The 18,272-nt window shown below is 45.0% G+C and overlaps 1 protein-coding gene across 1 annotated transcript; it reads right to left on the bottom strand.

Moving 5' to 3' along the window:
* Nucleotides 1-16: 16 nt before the first annotated feature.
* Nucleotides 17-15,026, bottom strand: DENND2C (DENN/MADD domain containing 2C). Its single transcript, XM_008942776.1, has 18 exons — nt 14,236-15,026; nt 13,338-13,486; nt 12,710-12,822; nt 12,179-12,346; nt 10,173-10,269; nt 9,588-9,632; nt 8,316-8,503; nt 5,920-6,029; nt 5,355-5,424; nt 4,922-4,999; nt 4,120-4,260; nt 3,615-3,763; nt 3,040-3,217; nt 2,673-2,714; nt 1,597-1,702; nt 788-1,027; nt 363-449; nt 17-48 (listed from the first exon to the last, which is right to left on the bottom strand). The coding sequence occupies exons 1-18, from the start codon at nt 15,024-15,026 to the stop codon at nt 17-19; spliced, it is 2,784 nt and encodes a 927-aa protein (XP_008941024.1).
* Nucleotides 15,027-18,272: the final 3,246 nt, after the last annotated feature.

The raw sequence follows: 18,272 nt of genomic DNA, 5'->3' as shown, positions 1-18,272 counted from the left end.
CGGCAGCAGAGCACGCTCATTTCTTGCGAAGAAACTTCATTTTACTTCCTGCGGAGAAAAAACAACATTAGGAGCTGAGGTGGAAATCCATGCAGCTTTAGTGTGTTCTCGGCCAAAACCAACATTAAGCAACAAGTTTAAACAGCTCTGAGATTCTTCCAAAAACTATCCGAAGATGCAAAAGCTTGAAAATAAAACTCTTACGAAGAATTCAGTGTGCCCTGGAGGGGCAAATGTAAACAAAACTCAGACAAGTGCACAAGAAAAAATATGGGCCCTGTACTCTTTGGCATGCAACTATTGGTTAAATAGCTAATTGATTGAAAAAAAGAAATTAACAAAAAGTAAGGGTGTCTCTTTACCAAGACTGTGAAGAATTTTGTTCATTCTAGTTGGCTCTATCTCTGGGATGCTTGCCAAATACTCCAAGGCGCGGACCTCAAAAAGGCCTAAAGACCCAAAAAAAAATATAAACCAATTATTCCCTTAGATGAGCTCTTCCATTTTTTAGCATGTGACATCTTTTATCATTAACAAGAATGTTATGAAAAGGAAATTATGCATGTAATGTAAGTTGGAGGATCAAGCCCAGAAAGAGAAATGCAAAAATTCTTTGCTTCACAACACCAATTCTTGTCTAGTAATTAGAAGGGCATGGAGCTATGGGATATGCCAAAATGCCAAAACTACAGCTTACAAGGGCAAAAGGCTTTCTAAGACTCTAAATCACATGATATTATATTTTGAAAGTGAGTTTGTAAAACAAGAAAGTAAGATCAAACCTCACCTTTGACCATGTTCTTCCTTAGCTCTCGGTCCTGTATGAATCCTGCAAACATCTGCGTTTCCATGAAGAAGTGCAAGAACTGCCGCACGCTGCGCGAGGCGTGAGCGCTGCGGAACAGCTCCCGCTGGAACGCCCGCTCCCCTTCTTCTGTGACAGTCATGTGCAGGGAGTAGTGTCCAACGACCTCCACAAAGAACTGCACAAAAGCTTCAGAGACCAGGGAGTTAAGAGGCATGACACCTGTAAAAAGGACAACAGGAGAAATTTCCTCCCTACATTCATCATTTCAGTCATTCCTCTTCTAAAAGCGGAGCAGAAGTTACTTTTCACACTGTCTCAGACCATGAAAGTTCAGATGAGTGTTTGATATCAAAGAAGCCACAACTCAAAAAGGAAGATTTATCTCCCATGTGAACTTTCTGCTGCAGCTGAACCAGGTTTCATTCTAAAGCTTTTCCAGTAGCTAAAGCATTCATAATTTCTTTTCCCCTGTGAAACATCTAGTGTCTAATAAGAGATACACTTGCAACAGGATAGGTTTACTTCTCTTACAGCATTAGAAAAGTTACAGAACACAAACTTGGCCCAAGAAAAACTAGAGCTCTACGCATACTGACTGTGAAAAGAGGAACAATTGTTAGGACACCAAACTTCCAAGATATTCACAAGAAAGATATCCTCAGTAAGATCATGGGAAAATAGCTTTCTCAAATGTCACTTCCTAATGTTTATTTCCATTTGCTCATTTCTCTATTAAGTATATGGAAACTGTAGAGATTTGCTTATGTGAAAATACTTCATAGAATTACCTTGTGTGTCACTCTGCTCATGTGACAAGATTTCACTTCGTTCTTCCAAGATTTGTACAAGTGAAGCCTGGAGTTTACGGGGCAGGATCTCATCTTCATCTGATACCTAAAGAGAAAAATGGCCATGAAAACATTTTTGCATTATATCTATCATCAACAGAACCTTCTTATTGTGAACAGATGAGAAATACTGACATCTAGAACAGTTAGAGGGAAGTTACTGTATGATATGGTGTATCTTGGTAGAGACATCTCATCTGTCTTTTAGCCACAGAAATTAAAAATGTTTGCTCAGTATCCTTCGACTACATATTATTAGAGTCAGACACACAGCTGGCCAACACAGGACAATGTGTGCTACATCCATGGCACAGACTCAGGCTTATTATACCAGGGATAAAACACCCAAGAACAACCAAAGTCTGTTGAGAAAATATGAGAAGTCTCATCATTATGGTTAAAATCCTTTAATACCTTTCTCCAGTTGCAGGCTGCAATGCAAAATAGAATAGTAAGGCAAAGAAAAGAAGATGCAAATGCTCTCCTGAACATCTAATGCTCCAGCATGTTTATAGCTACTTGTCTGGTGATGTAGAAGCATATTAGGTAAAGTTCAGCAGAGAGCCGTAAAGAGAACTGTGATAATTTGTCTCCTAGACTACTACTCCTGAAAAAAAAAAAAAAGCCAAACAACAAAACCCAAACCCAACAAATACACATCAGCTAGATTAGAGAAGAGAAAGCCTTGTAGAGAATAAGAACACAGAAAAACAGCCAGAAAGCAGCAAGGATCTTAGTGGTTCATTTCACATAATGAATCAGCTAAGTATCTGGTTTTAAATTCAGCCCAGGTAAGCAGCATCTTTGGCTTTGGAGAGCTCTGTACCTCATGCAACCTCGATCTTGTAACAAGGATTTGTAAGCCTGTTCCCTTCTCTATTGATCATAAAGGAATGCAAGATACCTCTTCAGTCACTGGACTCTACATATGAAAACTAGCATTTGCTGATTTCTTGTTTTCACTTTCCTTCATTGATAGCATATGTATAAGTGACTCGTACTGTTATTTCACTCACCTCTTTCAAGAACTTGTCAGCACAAAGATCAACAATCAGAACCTGGGGAAAGATGTACAAAACACACTGGCTCTTATAACCAGCTATATTGCTGTCCAGAATTTTTCTTTAATTTAAATACCCCCAGTGGCAGGGCACATCACACATGAAACACAAGGTTGGCCTAACTGCAGCCTGTCTGTAAGAACAGTAAATATTATTTATCTTTGATAACAATGGAACACCCTGACATGTATCTGGCAAGTTTGCCAACTGTCTCAAAAAAGTTCAAGAGTTTATATTAAGACAAGAATCCAGAGATTGTTCCAGAGAGGTCAGCCTCATACTACTAATGTTGTCCCTCCACTGTTCTTCACCCTATTCTCACCTCTTCTACAGGCAGGTCCTGGAGCTGTGGTAACGAGCAAGAGAGAATGCCAATTAGGAATGGGGTCGGAGAGCACACAATGTCAATCATAGAAGCTGGTAGGACTGGTATGTAGGTGTGCTGCCAAGTGAAGGGGTAAAGCGTTGCAACTGCAGCATGGCCACATTTAGACAGAGTGCTAGAAAAGTTAGAGAAGCAGAGTGGATTGTCAGTGTCTTGTTCAGCACTCGGCTACACACACAAGTTAGAAATGCTATGGGAAAATGTGATTCACATACATTGTTGATGCATCAGCAGAAGCCTCATGCATCCATTTTTCAAGTCAGTTATGGGGAGCTATGAACAGCATCAACCCAGACCAAAGAGGTGAAGGAAACTCTCCTTTTTCTCCTCTTGAGTAAATAGCATACTCCAAGTTCTAAGCATGCACATGTAGTGTGGAAACTCTACAAAAAGCTTTTAAATGTAACTATTTACAAAAAATTACACAAGCTTGCACATGAAACAGGACCCAAATGCAGAAGAAAAAAATAGTATCCCTCAGAAAGAACTGTTCACTCAGACTAATATTTTACCTTAAGTTGTCAGCAACAAAGATCACCCTCCTTTCCAGCAGGAGAGAGGCAAAGACCTGAATCATGTGAGAGACACTCAGACACTTAAACAGGCACTCGAAGTCAACATGTTCGAGTCGAGAATCCAGTGGACGGCAGAGTTCCATCACCTGAGAGGCAAGCAGAGATGCAGAGCACTAGAGGTGAAAGTGCCGGTGCAGAGCCAGACCTGATGAGGGGCAGCCTGGCTGAAGGCTCCTCACAAGTGGAGCCCACGGCCTGGGCAGTTGGTGTAGGGCATTGAGGACTCCTCCCAGGAAGCTATTCCTTAAAAAGCAGGGAGTCATTTCTATTGCAGTTGATTCAACATGAAGCTGGTTTCTGTGATAGGCTCCCTTTGGACTTCAGGGTGTTATCTTCAGACTAATTATTTACAGGTAGCATCACTCTACAGTGCAGTTTGTAGAGTGCCACGATGCCCTGGAGACACCACTGACACTGCAAAGTCAGTCCTGGTTTCCATTACCTCATCTCCTGCTCCTGGAAGGAAACTCCTCACAGTAATTGTGCATCCAGGAGCAGGGAAAGGTGCCTCCATTACACTGCGCATGAATGGATGTACTAGGGCCGGGGACATCTCTCGCCTTTTCTCCACTTCATCTAAAATCTGCAAGAAAATGCATAGGACATTGAACCAAGGCTTGCTGGCGAGCCAGAGGAGATATGAGCCCTCCACTAGAATACCCTGTGCCACAGCTATGCGTGAAGGCTCCAACACAGACGCACAACCTCTCCCTCCTCACTTGGGATCCCTGTGAAAGCTCCTCTCAAATGTCTTAACAATCAAATGGGAATAGATACCTGTGAGTACTACTCTCCACTCTCAAATCTACCCTCCTGCAAAGAAATGTCTTGAATATGGTAATCAAATTCTAACTAGAGGTGTACAAAGAGCAACACCACATCCTCCTCGCCAAGACATCTTTCTTAAACACTGTGCTAGAAACTCTGTACTCCAGCAGTTAGAAATCAGCTTTCATCATAAGCTTGCTCCTGTATTCTTCTGCAACAGCTGCCCTTTATCTCCAGTAGCTTTCCCCAGTCTTTATCTCTTTATCTACTCTCCTCATGGTGCTAGGAGAAACAAGCTGAGATCTCCTCCCAGCCACACACCCACCCAAAACTGATTTTCCATTTCTAAGTCATGGAAGAAGAGGGACCATCAGTAATATCAGGTATTAGAAGCCACTTCCTGACAATCTGCTGAATGTTCATCTGTGTATTGGGTGACAAGTGCAGTAAGAAGCAACAGGTTCTCCCCACTTCACCTTGGAGAAGAGGTTGAAGCAGCCCAGGCGGCTAACGATGCAGTATACCTCAGGAAGGCGCCTTCCCTTCCCTTGTGGCTGAAAGGCAACAGGAACAGTTATGCTGAGAACAGGGATGCAATAAAGAACCTGGCACCTACACTGTAGCCGACTGGCAGACTTCCTTCTGCTGTGGCTCCTTCTACAATTCTGATTTAAAGGATTCCTGAGGAATGATCAGTTCCAGGAGCTGTCTTTCATAGCCAGAGCCCATCTCACTGTATTGCTGGGTATCATCATGCCCTTTATTTTACACATTAAAAGGGCTGGTAACCTCAGAAGCATTCCAGGTGCTACATAACCCACACAGCAGTTATTGCTGATTTGCATTCTACACTTGACTGTGCATTTATTAATGCATACTTTACATTCCACCCAATACACAGATGCTTACCAGGAGCTTCTTGCAGTACCCAAACCAGCGGCTGCCATCCTCACCCGTCAACACAAAAGAAAATGTTTCACTGGAGAACCAAAGAACAGTCAGGGTTAAATTCACCGTGCTGTTCAGAGAAGAGACTGACAGACAAAGCACACAAACTACAAACCATTCTCTGGTTGCGCTGAAGGCCCCCTGCTGTGGTTAGCAAGCTACTTCCAGCTCTATTCAGTGCAAAAACCTGCAGCCTGTGGACTCTCATTTAACTACTACAGCCCTTTTCCTTCACAGCTCCTTTTGCATTCTGCCAAGGATCAACAGAAGCACTTGCCAGCCCTGGTAGTGGGCCTTGAACAGAAATTACAAGCTTCCTTTTTACAGGAAAGATGGTGCTCGGGCAGAAGCAGCATTTCTGAGTCCATATCCACATCTCATCTTCCCCTATTACAGGAGTTATGGATTCAGCCTTTCCCATTTTAACTTGCTCTGGCTGCAGCTCCTCTGGTCCAGGAACCTGCCACACACCTAAGCTTTCAGCACTGCCTGTTTCAGACATGAGTATTCAGAACCAAGTCTTTACCTTTCACAGCCTGATGCAGGAAACCAGTCTTTGGGATCTGGAAAGCAGAATTTGGGAATGACCTTTAGCCTCTCTTCAGTATCCTTTGACTGTCTGAAGCAATGTTCAGGCTGGAGAGGTAACATACGCATTTGAAGTCAGTAGAGCGTGGTGCAGAGCCATGATGTTTAAAACAATGGGAGACAGTATCTTCCTGACACTTCAAAATGCTGATAGCTAATGCACAAGTATAGAAGAACATATTCTGACTGTAACAGATTCCCAGTTATTGGACCTTTGAAAAATTACCCAGCTTGTTTTAGTAAGAATTGAGTATGGATTTACAAGCATGGCAAGGCTTATTTGGGAATGAAGTTAGAGGTGACCCCAAAAGTAATGATTGTGTCAGCTTGCCTCGGTTCTATTCCTAGGAGATTTGAAGACATTAAAAGGAACAGGAATGTGTTCAGCTTATGATGTGCAGATCACTCACAATTCAATTGCGAACATGGTGCATCAGAATCACATTTTCCAGTTGCTGTGTGTGGGCTCAAGTAAAATCTCTCAAAGACTACAGGACAACTTCCCACACTCAAAACTGTCCAGAAGGGGCAAAAGGAAGACTTTCAATAAGAGAGATCCCACTTAACTAGGAAATGCCCTAGAGGAAGAAAGTTTATTGCATAAAGCTGGTTTTTGGACACTGTACCCTCAGTCAAGGCATCTAGGCTATTCCAGTGTCCCAGACTGTGACAGTACAAAGGAGCAGTTAGGAAAGCAGTACAGCATTTTCACAGAGTAACAGCTGTGCAAAAGCCTTGATGTCCTTGGGCATGCAGCCCAAAGAAAAGGGTGACAAGCAGATTACTTAGGAGCAAGGCTATTTTAAGAAGTTAGATAAATCTGTAATCAGAACACCACCGTAATTGCTGGGCAATGCTTCCTGCAAAGTCCCAACATGACAGACTGTCCCATATAAAGTCACTCACCAAAACATTTTAATTTGAGCAGAGGAGAAATAAACACTGAGAAAATAATTTGGTTTGTTAGTGCATTTATAAAAGCCAGTAAAAAAAAAAAGACATGGTACAGCTGGGTCTGATTATTTGCTAGGGCAGTCAGAAAAGAACGTTGCACTGCCCTTCCCACAGGCAATGAACAGACTGGGAGGTTCCACCAGGGAAAAGCTAAACCTGGTTACATTTCTTTCTTCCTCCTAACACCCTGAAGTTTGCACGTTCAGCAAATATTATTTATGTACGTTCAGTTTTATCCACTAAACTAAGACTATGCACTCTTTCTGGCTGTAGTCTCTTATTCAAGGGACTCCTTGAATTCCCTTTGTGAATCCAAAACTTTTACACATTTAAGATACTAGAGTTATTTGCACACAAATCCCATACACAGCCAGATACTAAGGATCCCATTGGAGTCCCACATAACCTCCCTTAATGAATCTGACATCTCCTCTATTTGGATGACATGCAGATTCATTGATAATCTCTGGCTTACTCCTGATAGCACAGCTAGAATTCCTAGTTTTGTTGTGTGTTTTTTTTTTTTTTTTTTTTTTTTTTTTTTTTTTTTTTTTTGTTTTTGTTTGTTTGTTTGTTTGTTTGTTTGTTTGTTTTGTTTTTCATTGGATAGCAGCCTGTACAATCCTAGATGGTGACAACTGAATATTCATTTCAATCTGGAACCAAGCATCTTGATCCAAGCACCATGCATCTTGAGCAAGCATCAAGGCTTCATTCTCTTAGCTTCACAGTAACTGCTGTGTACACCGAGTCATAATTCAGAGTCACACACTGATCTTGTCATCCATTCGAGCTGGACAGAGAGAAAGCAAGCTTATTTCAAATGGTTTGTTCTAACTACAGTACTGTGATTTCCACAGTTCTCCTCTGCTTTTTGGGAGCTACTACACGTGGCTTTGCCATTTAATTATATTTTTTTTCCCCAGAAGAGTATAAATAAGGATAAAATCCCTGGGATTCTAGCTCCTGTGCACCACTAGTCAGATTGCTTTGCTTCTTATTTATAAATCATGGACTAGTGGGATGACATCATGCCAGCCTTGGGAACAGTGGACTGCACTCCCTTTCGTCTCCTGCAGGCTGCCTCAGCAGCGTATAACAATACATTATGGCTTTATGGTATTTCCAGGCAATTAGAATTGGAGTATGAGCCTTCCTACTTAAAAAAAAGACAAGACAGTAAACTTCTTATCAAGAAGTATAATGAACAACTGCCCAACGATATACATTAGGTCTGTAAGAGAGCAAGGTGCTTCATAATCATACCGTAACCAGTGGAACAGATTTACTTGTATAAAGTTTAGGAAGGAATATACACTGTAAGAGGAAATAAACAGCTGCTGAGTGTGTTTTGTGGACAGGTTTCCATGCAGCTCATACCTTGCTGGGAAACTGTTGTATGATCTCTGGTGTGTATGTCATCTCAGATGCATTTTTGTGCAGCGACACCACCACAAACAGCTCAAATAGCCTCTGCTCCTGAAGCTCTATCAAATCCCTCTCCGAAGTCTGGTAGTGTGGTTTCCTCTTGGAGGTTGACTGCACCTGCAGCAGGTACCTGTGTTGACCTGAAGAAAGGAACAAATCCAAAACCAGCCTGTGGCTATCATTGCCACAGACCTACACGTCACAGAAGACTTGTCACTACCTTTAGAAGGGGGAAAAGAGACGGGTGCATTTGCCTAACGTCACTGCTGTGTTCTATGGGAACCTCAGGCAGCTACTCAGTAGGGCAGCATGGCCACTCAAGAGAGGCAGAGCCATTCTCCAGGCCAGAAACTTCCAAGTTGAGATGTCTTGACAAGCATCACAGACTCACAAGCACAGGCACAGCACTCTGATGTTAGAAATTCCTGTGGCCCAGGCACCATGACACATTCTGGACACTTTGGAAACAACTCTTAAATCAGGCAGTGACTCAATCACTGTATTTCTGCAGACTCTTCACTCTCTATTACTCTCCTTAACATTAAAAAGTGGAGCTTCACTACTCGCTCCAAACTAAGGCCTTTTGTATGCTTCCATCCAAGTAAATGAAACATCTAAAACCATTCTGTTGGTCCTTTTCACTAGATGCTTGGAGATGTCCCTCATCAGGGCTGCTGGCTGATCATTACCATTTCACATTCAAATGTTACCAGCATAGAAACTAAGACCTCTTTGGTCCTTCCCAAAGAAGCCAGCTAAACCAAGTAGGTATCTCAAGTCTGTAGTTTGGGCCTATGATCAAATTCAGGACTGTGGAACCAGACAAATAACCAAGTGATTTTCCCCCAAAGAAAAAGGTATTTCACCACATTATACATATAAAAGAGAACCCAGGGAAGGAAGCAGGAGGAAAATAACCTCAAGTGTTAGTGTAAAGGCGATCCAGAGACAATCTCCTGCAAGATATATTTAAGTGTGATTCTATCAACACAAAAATTAAGCTACTTCTAGCAAATGGCAGATTAAACCTCAAGTGCCCAGGAGCAGTAGCAGAAATACAGGCTGATTTGTGACAGCAGCAGCTCCCAGCCTTGGTCATGCTGCCTCTTAGATGTTCCCTTTCTCTGCCTCAGCAGAAGCCACAAGCAGTCATTGTGCTTATCCCATCAAAGAGCCTAACATGTTGTGCTGTGGGGACAGGACCAGCCCCTGTGATTCACTCACTTTTTGGCTGATTTTCCGTATCACTTTCATTCCCATTGGTTTCACCTGAAACACACATAGTTTTCACTTAATAGCCTTACAGAAGGAAGATGGGCAACACCCAAAGTTGGGAAAGAGAGAGAACTTCAGACTCATCAGACCGACGTCACTCAGGGCTCCCCACCTACCCTGCTCAAAGCATTGCCAAAGAACAGCCAGTACTAGCAAATGTGCAACACAACAGTAAATTTCAAAAAGCTGAATTGGTATCAAGTCACTGTTTTGAGTAACCCACCAGTAGGTCAGCTGAACACAGGCAGAGAACAGAAACCACGTGGTTATTTGATGCTGCTGTAAAATTTAACAGAGCTGCTGAACAGACTATACTATAGATAAAGGCCATACCACAGCTACAAAATCCAAACAACACAATAATATCACTTCAGAGGCACAACAGCAATGAGTGGAGTAGCCAGAGGTAGTTCTTGTGCCTAGTGGTTTTGTGGGGACTTTTTGCACTTTTCCCGTATTTTTGAAAAAGCACTTATAACCTGCTGGTTAAAGCACTTTCAGTCAACCTCTTCAGGCTCAGATCAGGCTCTATACCTTTCATTGGAGGCAATTCTCTCCCATCAGGACAGAGCAACTTCACTCTCTTCTTCCCACGTTTAGAATCAAAGATCTCCTGTATTTTTAGCACCAGCTGAAATCCAAAGCAGAAGCAGAGGTTAATGTGGGGGTTCAGAAAGGGATCCAGGTGCCAACAGGGCTGCAGCCCAACAGCTGTCACCCAGCACCACAACACTGGGGAAAGGCTGCCCAAGTCCTGCCAGGGAGCCTGGCTCAGCAACTGCTTGCTCGAGCACTTTTAGCACAGCTCACTGGATAACAAATGAGCACAGAATTTCTACTACAAGAGAGAGATTACTGCTGTAGTATAACCCTCCCACTGGTCACAATGGCCTTAGAACCAAAGTCATAATGCTTTCTGTACTCCTGTCACAGGGCTCTCTGGACTGCCCCTCTCAGCTGCCAGGTATACAACTGAGGTGGCTCCTCAATTCTGCATGTCAAAGATGGTTATCACTTCTTTGTGAAGGATTTACTTTAAATGCAGTGAGCTGGTCAAGTTCATTCTTGTCTCAGGTTAAGAATTTCTGAAATGCTCCCACTGAACATAGGAGGGTGAGGCGCAGCCACTTATCACCACAAATATCGCATAAAAAAAGATACTCAGCAAGAGAACCTGTTTTTCAGCTCAAGCCTTTATCTTCAGTTCAGCAAACTAGGCTTAGGCTCTTCTTTTCAGATCTATTTCACCCCATTTCATGCAATAGCCAGTCCTCCTAGCACGATGAGGCTGCAAGGAAGAGAACAGCCTACAGCAGAAAGCAGTGCTTCTGCAAAATTTGTCTTCTTGTCCCTCTACCATCCAGTCTTACCTAGAGGATTTCCATTTCTATTCTGATTTTTATGCAGCTGAGTCATCAGGGTCATACATTGAGTGTATTTAAGGCAGGTATGTGTTTCTTAATAAGAAAGCTTTTCCTTTTTAGACACCAATCCTTAACGTTTGGCAAGTATTTTTCAGCTGTCCAACTCTATCTCACAGCCTTGTCCAATTTAAGCAAAAACACCCAATGTTCGCACAAACAAAAAAAATTCACATTAAAAAAAAAAATTATTTTACCATGGCAAAAGTAAGTTGTTGTCACTACCCCAACTGGAATTTGAGTCCTATGCACAAAGTACCACTACAGTGATAGCTGCAGCTGTCCTTCTAGAGTACATGCTGCATTTTACCACTGAGGGATGTGAGCTGATAACCGATACTAGTATCTAGAAAGATTCCCAATACGTCGAATGAGACTTATAATAGAGCATTCTATGGTGAAGGTGGACTAAAAGCCTTGCTCGCTGTTCTGGCCTCAGAAGTACATCTGCCTCTGCACATAGGCAGGAGGGAGCACCCAGAGACAGCGAAGGGGAGCACAGTATGGAGGCTTTATGAAGTGCCCTTATCCCTAAAAGCTGCTCTTCACCTTTAGACTATGAAACAGCTGCAAAGGTTAGCTCCAAGCCAACATGCTAAACAATCACGGGCCCAGCCAGCTCCCCACGGTAGCCCCACACTGTCAACTCCACAGTGCCTGCAGCCAGAACATCAGGGTCAGTCTGAGAAGTCATCAGGACACATACATACAATTGCACAGAGCTGTCCCTTTAGCTCAGACAGCTTCCTCACATTCCAGCACTGAACTCAGCACTACAAGGAAGAATTTGGAACAAGGTTTAAATGACAAATCATGAGGAAGAGCTAGTATTCACACACAGCAATGGATCTCCAGGTCAACACCTAGTACTCTCTTTGCAAACACCACCCCTCCAGCCAGAACTGGCACTCTGTTTTTTGATCCTTGAACACTTGTCCTCCTACTGGGAAGGGAAATTGTTTGAGCAGGGTCACTTGATCACACACAGCAGTGTTAACCAGCATCCACCTGTGAGACACACAGTTATGTAAACACTTACAAAGCACTTAGAAGGTGCTAGACAAAGCAGCTAGAGTTTGAAATGTCATGCAAGAAGTAATGTTTCATGCTTAATCTTACTGAGGGCAAGTTCTTTCTCCTGCTAGCAGCCTCCACCGCTGGAAACAGCTTCTGCTCTGTCAGTTCGACAGGCAGGGTTGTATCCTTCGCCATTTTCCCTTGGAAACTTGTCTGGGAGGGCTTCAGCTCAAGAGTATTGCGACTGAGGAAGTGAGGTTTTGAGGGGGGCTAGAAAACAGAATCAGAAGAGATGGCTAAGCATGGGATGAAGTTTTGGTCCAAGCTCAAAGGAGTCAGATCATAAATGATAAATTTCCTGCAGATTCCTGGTCTACTACCATCTCCATCTCTCCTCACATAGTAAAGTATCTCATCAACAGTCTCTTGTTCCTATTCTTCTGCTCCTTAGCAGCTTAATCAACTGCTAGTGCCATGGCTGTTCATTATCATTTATATTAATGACAAACAATAAAAAATGAAGAAAACCAATGAAGTAGCTGTGGAGAATGTGGGATCATGGGGAGCACAAACTAGAACCCTTGTGAGGATGACTCTCTGTAAACAGAGGACAGTTTAAACCCCTCACCTTACCTTGGGAGCTCTACTGATGTTCTGGGAGGGTGGAAGCTTCCAGACAGATGGGACCTTCCACAGGGGTAAAGGCAGCGCCCCAACATCTTCATAGGGGTTCTCTTTTGCAGGACCTGGGAAAAAACATTGGACAAACGATTTATGAAAGGAGATAAAGTCCTGCATTCTTGCAAGAGATGTAAGCAGGGAGAGTGTGCAGCTGTCTGACAAGTTTTAACAGGGTCTGAGAGAGACCTTTTTAAGATGGATTAGGTTCCTGCCACCAAAAGATCCCTCTAACCCATCACGATCAACTTGGCAAACTGCACTGGACTCAGAAATACCACTGCAGAGAAAGTAGCTCTATTGCAAAGCAGATAATTTTGACAGTGTTCACATAGATCTCTGTGAGGCACTCGAGCAGAGCATCTGAAGAGCTAGTAAAGAAATCAGTTTAGTGCAGGCCAACTCTAGCAACCTTCCATGACATCTGAAATCAGGCATGATTGCCTTCCCCAGATGGGGAAGACCTTAAAAGTCACAGAGCCAGAAAGGGTCTCAGTGCATTCCCATCTTCATTCCACCCTCCCCAGCAAATCTGTTCCCCTTAAATAAAGCAAGTGCATCCTCCAGAAGCACAGGCACATACAGATAATGTCCTCGTAGATGTTGTCTTCTGAGTGTGTGTAGATAAGCCTGGATCCTGCAGTGCCTTTTGTCTCTTCTCGAAGTCTGTGGGAGTTGGGAGTTGCCATCCAGTTGCGGAAGCCCTGGACGTCCTCAAACTCAAAAGACTTCCTAGAGGAAAACCAGTGTAACTTCTTCTAAAGGCACTTGTACATACCAGTGAGTTGCTGTCTCTGGTCCACGGAGTATGGTCCTCCTTGGGGCCATCAAGCACATGGACGTTTTACTTTGGATTATCATTTCCACGTGTTGTGGCTTAACCCCAGCCAGCAGCTCAACCCCACACAGCCACGCGCTCACTCCCCTCAAGTGGGATTGGGGAGGCAATCAGAGAAAACACATGGGTCAAGATAAAAGACTGTTGAATAGGTAAGGCAAAAGCTGCACACACAAGCAAAGCAAAATAAGCAATTCATTATCTATTGCCCCTCGGCAGGCAAGTGTTCAGATATCTCCAGGAAATCTGGGGTCCATCACATGTAACAGTAACTCAAGCCACACTGCCCCAAAAGAAAGCTATTCTGTAATCCACAAACTGCAGCTGAGGACAAGCTCAGGGCAAGAAGCAATCAGCTCTCTCCCTAAGGCCAGCATATGGTCACTCAGTTCTGTTTTAAGGTGTGGGACTGATTTCTGTTAGGAGCTTTTAGCCTTCTTTGAAAGATTATCAGCAGCAAAACCAGTGCATATGCAATGCTGGAAAGGGGATACTTTCATCCAGAAATATCCTCTCTCCATTATCAGAAACATCAGCAGCACTAGCACCTCCACAAGGTTATCATGGAAAGCAACCTGTTTAAACCCACCCAGAATCTGATTTAAGGAAATATGTTTAAGACATGAGAGATGAATTGATGTACCTCTGAGTTCTTCCTCTGATCCTCCTGCTGGTTATTCTCTTCTCAGGACTGTTGAAGCATGACCCCAAGTCTCCTGCTTGCTTCTTTTGCAGGAGAGCTTCCCTCATAGCACTAGCATCACTAGACCTACCAGCACCCTTTTCTTCAAGACAGCAGAAAGTCCTATGGGGCTTGGGTGGTGGGACAGCAGCTGGCTCCTCCTCTTGCCCCTCAGCCTCAGAGTAAACGTTTTTCAGGCTCCTCTCTGCCCTGCAGAGAGTGTCCGCTCCTTTGATTTTAAGTTCCGTTTCTGTGGAGCCACAGCTCCCCCACTTCCTCTGAAGGTCCACAGGAACTGGTGGGGCTCTGCCAGGGAGAAGGGGATCTACTGGACTACACAGAGCTTGTGAGGTATAGAAGTTCCCCGGTGGCAGCGTCACCCCTGGGTCCAGGAAGCCTGCTTGCCCTTCTCCTTTATCCTTGGCTTGGGAAGCCGGGCTGCACGCACAGGGCTTGAGGTCACCACAGTGATCAGTCTGCAAACTCTGCGCATCTTCCCCGAAGTCCAAACCCAGGCTTTTTGGGCCTCTGGCCTTCTCTGGATGCTCTGGCTTCACTGTGGGTTGAGCATTGCAGGTGGGATCATAGTTTACTCCAAAGTCCTTCAGCTGCTGTTTCTCCTTGCTGGAACACCCTCGTGTCCTCTCCTCCCACTGGGAGATCTTCTGCCTGATGTTGCGGCAGTGGCTCCGGGAGAGGGTCTGCACGGCCGCGCGGGAGAAGCTGCTGTCCACTGACCCTGCTGGGTGCATGGCAAGTGCCAACGTGCTCACCAACACCCCACCTCTAGCCTTGTCCAGGTCCACCTGTGACCTGCACACATCAGGCTGGCATGAGACTCCAAAGCACCCAAGAACCGCTGGGTGTCAGCTCTGCAAGTTCTGACTGCTAGCACAACCTGCAGACAAACAGAGGAACAGAACAATCAGCCGCACTCCAGCCACACACGGCACCGGGCACTCCCAGCTGCTCTCTGGCAATTGCTGAACAATGTTCCTCCCCAAATCACATGTTCAAGACTGGCTTCCAGAGCAGCTCCCCACAAAGCCTGTTTCCGTAGCACACGTGGGAGGGCTAACAAAAGGAAGCAGACATCTCACTGGCTTAAAAAAAAAAAAAACAAAACACCACAACAGGAACAAAACACAGCCAGGGATGCCAAGGGTCCAAACTCAAGGAAACTGCTTAACAGCACAGGAACAGAGCAGCACAGCCCTCCTGCAGCAGAGCTCCCAGCCAGCTCCTCTGCTGCAGGCTCATACCAGTGCAGGCCAGGCAGGAGTGCTCAGTTTCTCCCGATGCTCAGAGCACCTCAGGCAGCACACAGCCAAACCACTGCAGCACAGTGTCTCTACTGGAGCTCTCAATGCAGCAGAGACACAGCCAGATCCAAGATACCACAAAAGCTCTACAGGAAGGGAGCCACATCTGCTTCTCCAGACAGTCAGCAGCAGGATGGCTGCTGTTCACACAGGAGGACTAAGACAGCTGTGATGACTGGAGAAGAGCCCAACTTCACTCCTCCTCTCAGACACACTCTCCTGCTGCACAAGTAAAAACCTGTCTGATGTTCTGCTTGCTGACACCTGACCTAAATTTGCCATCAGAGAGACTGGAGGGCTACTGTGAGACCTCTTCTCACTGTGAGACCTCTTCCTGTACAACCAGGCTGCTCCAGGCAGCAAGGGGCCCCTGCTCCATCCTATAAATAGGCATTGTTTCCTAAATATCCTGATCCAGAGCAGAGCCATCCTCTTTCTTCAGCCCCTGTCTGCACAGCCCTGATTAGCAGACAGGAAAGTAGCTTTCCCCTTTCCTATGCCACTGCAACTACCCTACAGCAACAGTGCTCACGGCCACTCCTGAGGATCTGAAGCACAAGCCAACAAAGATGCAAAGGCTCTTACAGGGAAAGCCTGGTTAGGAGTGGGGCAAAACAGCTCCCATATCTTTATCCAAAGCAGAATAATGAGGCACATTCACACCACATGATAGGTAGCCCTGTTTCTTTTTCCAAGTCTGGAAGCCAGAGAGCACACTAAGCATTTTCCACACAAAGTCTCAAGAAAATTCCATTTCCTGAAACCACATGCTCAAGGAAGGAATGCTGCCAGTGCTGCTCAAGAATAAAATACTTTCTGATGCTGGTCAAGCCCACCCACTGAAGGTGCTGCTGGTTACCCCACAACCCTCCCTTAACCACACTCTCGCCAGCAGCTGCTTAGCTAAACAAAGGCACTAACACACCATCCTACCTTATCCTGCTGCACAGCAGGCATAAAAACATGCAAATCACTGACTTGGCAAGGCCATGCAGTTCTGAAGCAATCTTTCACTCCTCTTATGAGAGCTGTGCAGCTCTAAACCACCTAAAAGACCTCCTTGTCATCAAGCCTCCTCTGTTGGTAGCCAAACGCACGACAGTTTCTGGTCTTCTGAAGTCTAGGGAAGGTGCCAGCTCAGTCCTGGAGGAATGAAGGGACTGCCAGCACAGCAGCAAGGATCTCTCCCAGAGCTCTCAGCTACTCCCTTTCCATTCAGCTCTGGAACAAATCTGAAGCTTTACTGAACAAAACTCTGTCATGCTGATGCTTGAAAGACATGGGCAATACTAAAAAAGCAGATTTTATATCAAAATAAGTACCACTTCGGGAATGCAGTATGCTTAGTCATTTCCATTTTGATACAAAGCAACTCTACATATTAACTCGATCAAAGCTTCTGCATATCATGACGAGGAATGGAGTTCCACCTTATCATATATATGGCCATATAGAGCACAGGCCCTGGACACAGTAAATGTGATGCTAATCTTCATTTCAAAGCAAAAGGAGGTTAAAGTCTGACCTCTGGCATGGGTCCCAAGACATCTGTACTGCCAAGGAAGACATAATAACTGGGTCTTCTGACCTTCAGTCTTCTTCTGAAATGATAAAATTAACCTCTTGATAGTAACTTTTAACTCATGCTAAAAAAAAAAAATCAAACCAGTTTTAAACATGTAAGTCCTGAAGGCTTTTATACCCAAGGACACACGGACAGAACCCACAATGTACTGTTTTTTAAATCGTGGGGTTTTAACCTGAGTCATAGTATCTAAACGCTTAGGTTAGTAATACTGAAAACAAGTTAACTCTGACACTATACTGCAGGCTGGCTGCACGTCCCAGGAATGCTGCAGCTTCACACAGGAACTAGGACCCAAGGTGGTGACAGAGAAAAAGTTTAACTCAAACATGAGTTATCCTAAAGCTGTTTCTTGGCACAACTATCAGAGGCTACCCCCAGGGTGGACTTTACCATAAAACCATAACCACCTTTGTGCTACAAGGGCCATGGCAGACAGGCTGTGTGGGCCAGAACCACCAGCCACTCATTCCTTGTGACTGGAAGGCACATGGCACTCCTGTGGAGCCAGTGGGCCCCTGGCCCTGGTCAGAACACTTCCGTTGATCTAGAAAAATACCCTGCTCAGGGTCTTTCCTTCACGTGCCCATCTGTGACTGAGCAGACAGATGGCTGGACCAAAGTGCACAGGGCCTCCAGCCGAGAGCCCCAGGAGGGCAGCACAGGAGCTCGTCGAGCAGCTTCTCATGTCTCTGCTGCACTCTCCCTCCCCATACAGCGCTGCTCACTCCTCATCCCTCCTTTCCATAACTCTGACAGCCAGGGACAACACAAACCATAACCACCACCGCCCAAAGACACATTCCCAAGGGCTGTTTTGCCTACAGCTCCTCTTCTACTGTCACTAGGGCCGATGCACGCCTCCTCTTCTGTGGGCTGAGCACGCTGAGGGACGAGGCTAGTTCTTCACTGAGGCAGCTCGTGGGCTTGAGCAGTCACCTGCTTCCCCGACGGGTTCATCTCCCGTTCAGTCACTCCCTTCCCTTCCACGGGGGAAACGGTCCCGTCGCTGCTTCCCTACCTGCCCAAGGATCGGCTCAAGGGGACCCCCCGGGACAGAGCGCCGCCAGCCCTGCCACCGACCCTCGAGA

Source organism: Merops nubicus, unplaced genomic scaffold, assembly GCF_000691845.1.
Source record: "Merops nubicus isolate BGI_N331 unplaced genomic scaffold, ASM69184v1 scaffold36796, whole genome shotgun sequence".
NCBI lineage: Eukaryota > Metazoa > Chordata > Aves > Coraciiformes > Meropidae > Merops > Merops nubicus.
This window is presented reverse-complemented; position numbering and strand designations above follow the sequence as displayed.

Coding starts and splice junctions, on each gene's coding strand:
- DENND2C (XM_008942776.1), bottom strand. CDS start 15,026: ATGCACCCAGCAGGGTCAGTGGACAGCAGCTTCTCCCGCGCGGCCGTG. Junction 12,823..13,337: donor CATCTACGAGGACATTATCT/GTATGTGCCTGT, acceptor GTTTTTTCCCAG/GTCCTGCAAAAGAGAACCCC. Junction 5,000..5,354: donor GGTACTGCAAGAAGCTCCTG/GTAAGCATCTGT, acceptor GTTGCCTTTCAG/CCACAAGGGAAGGGAAGGCG.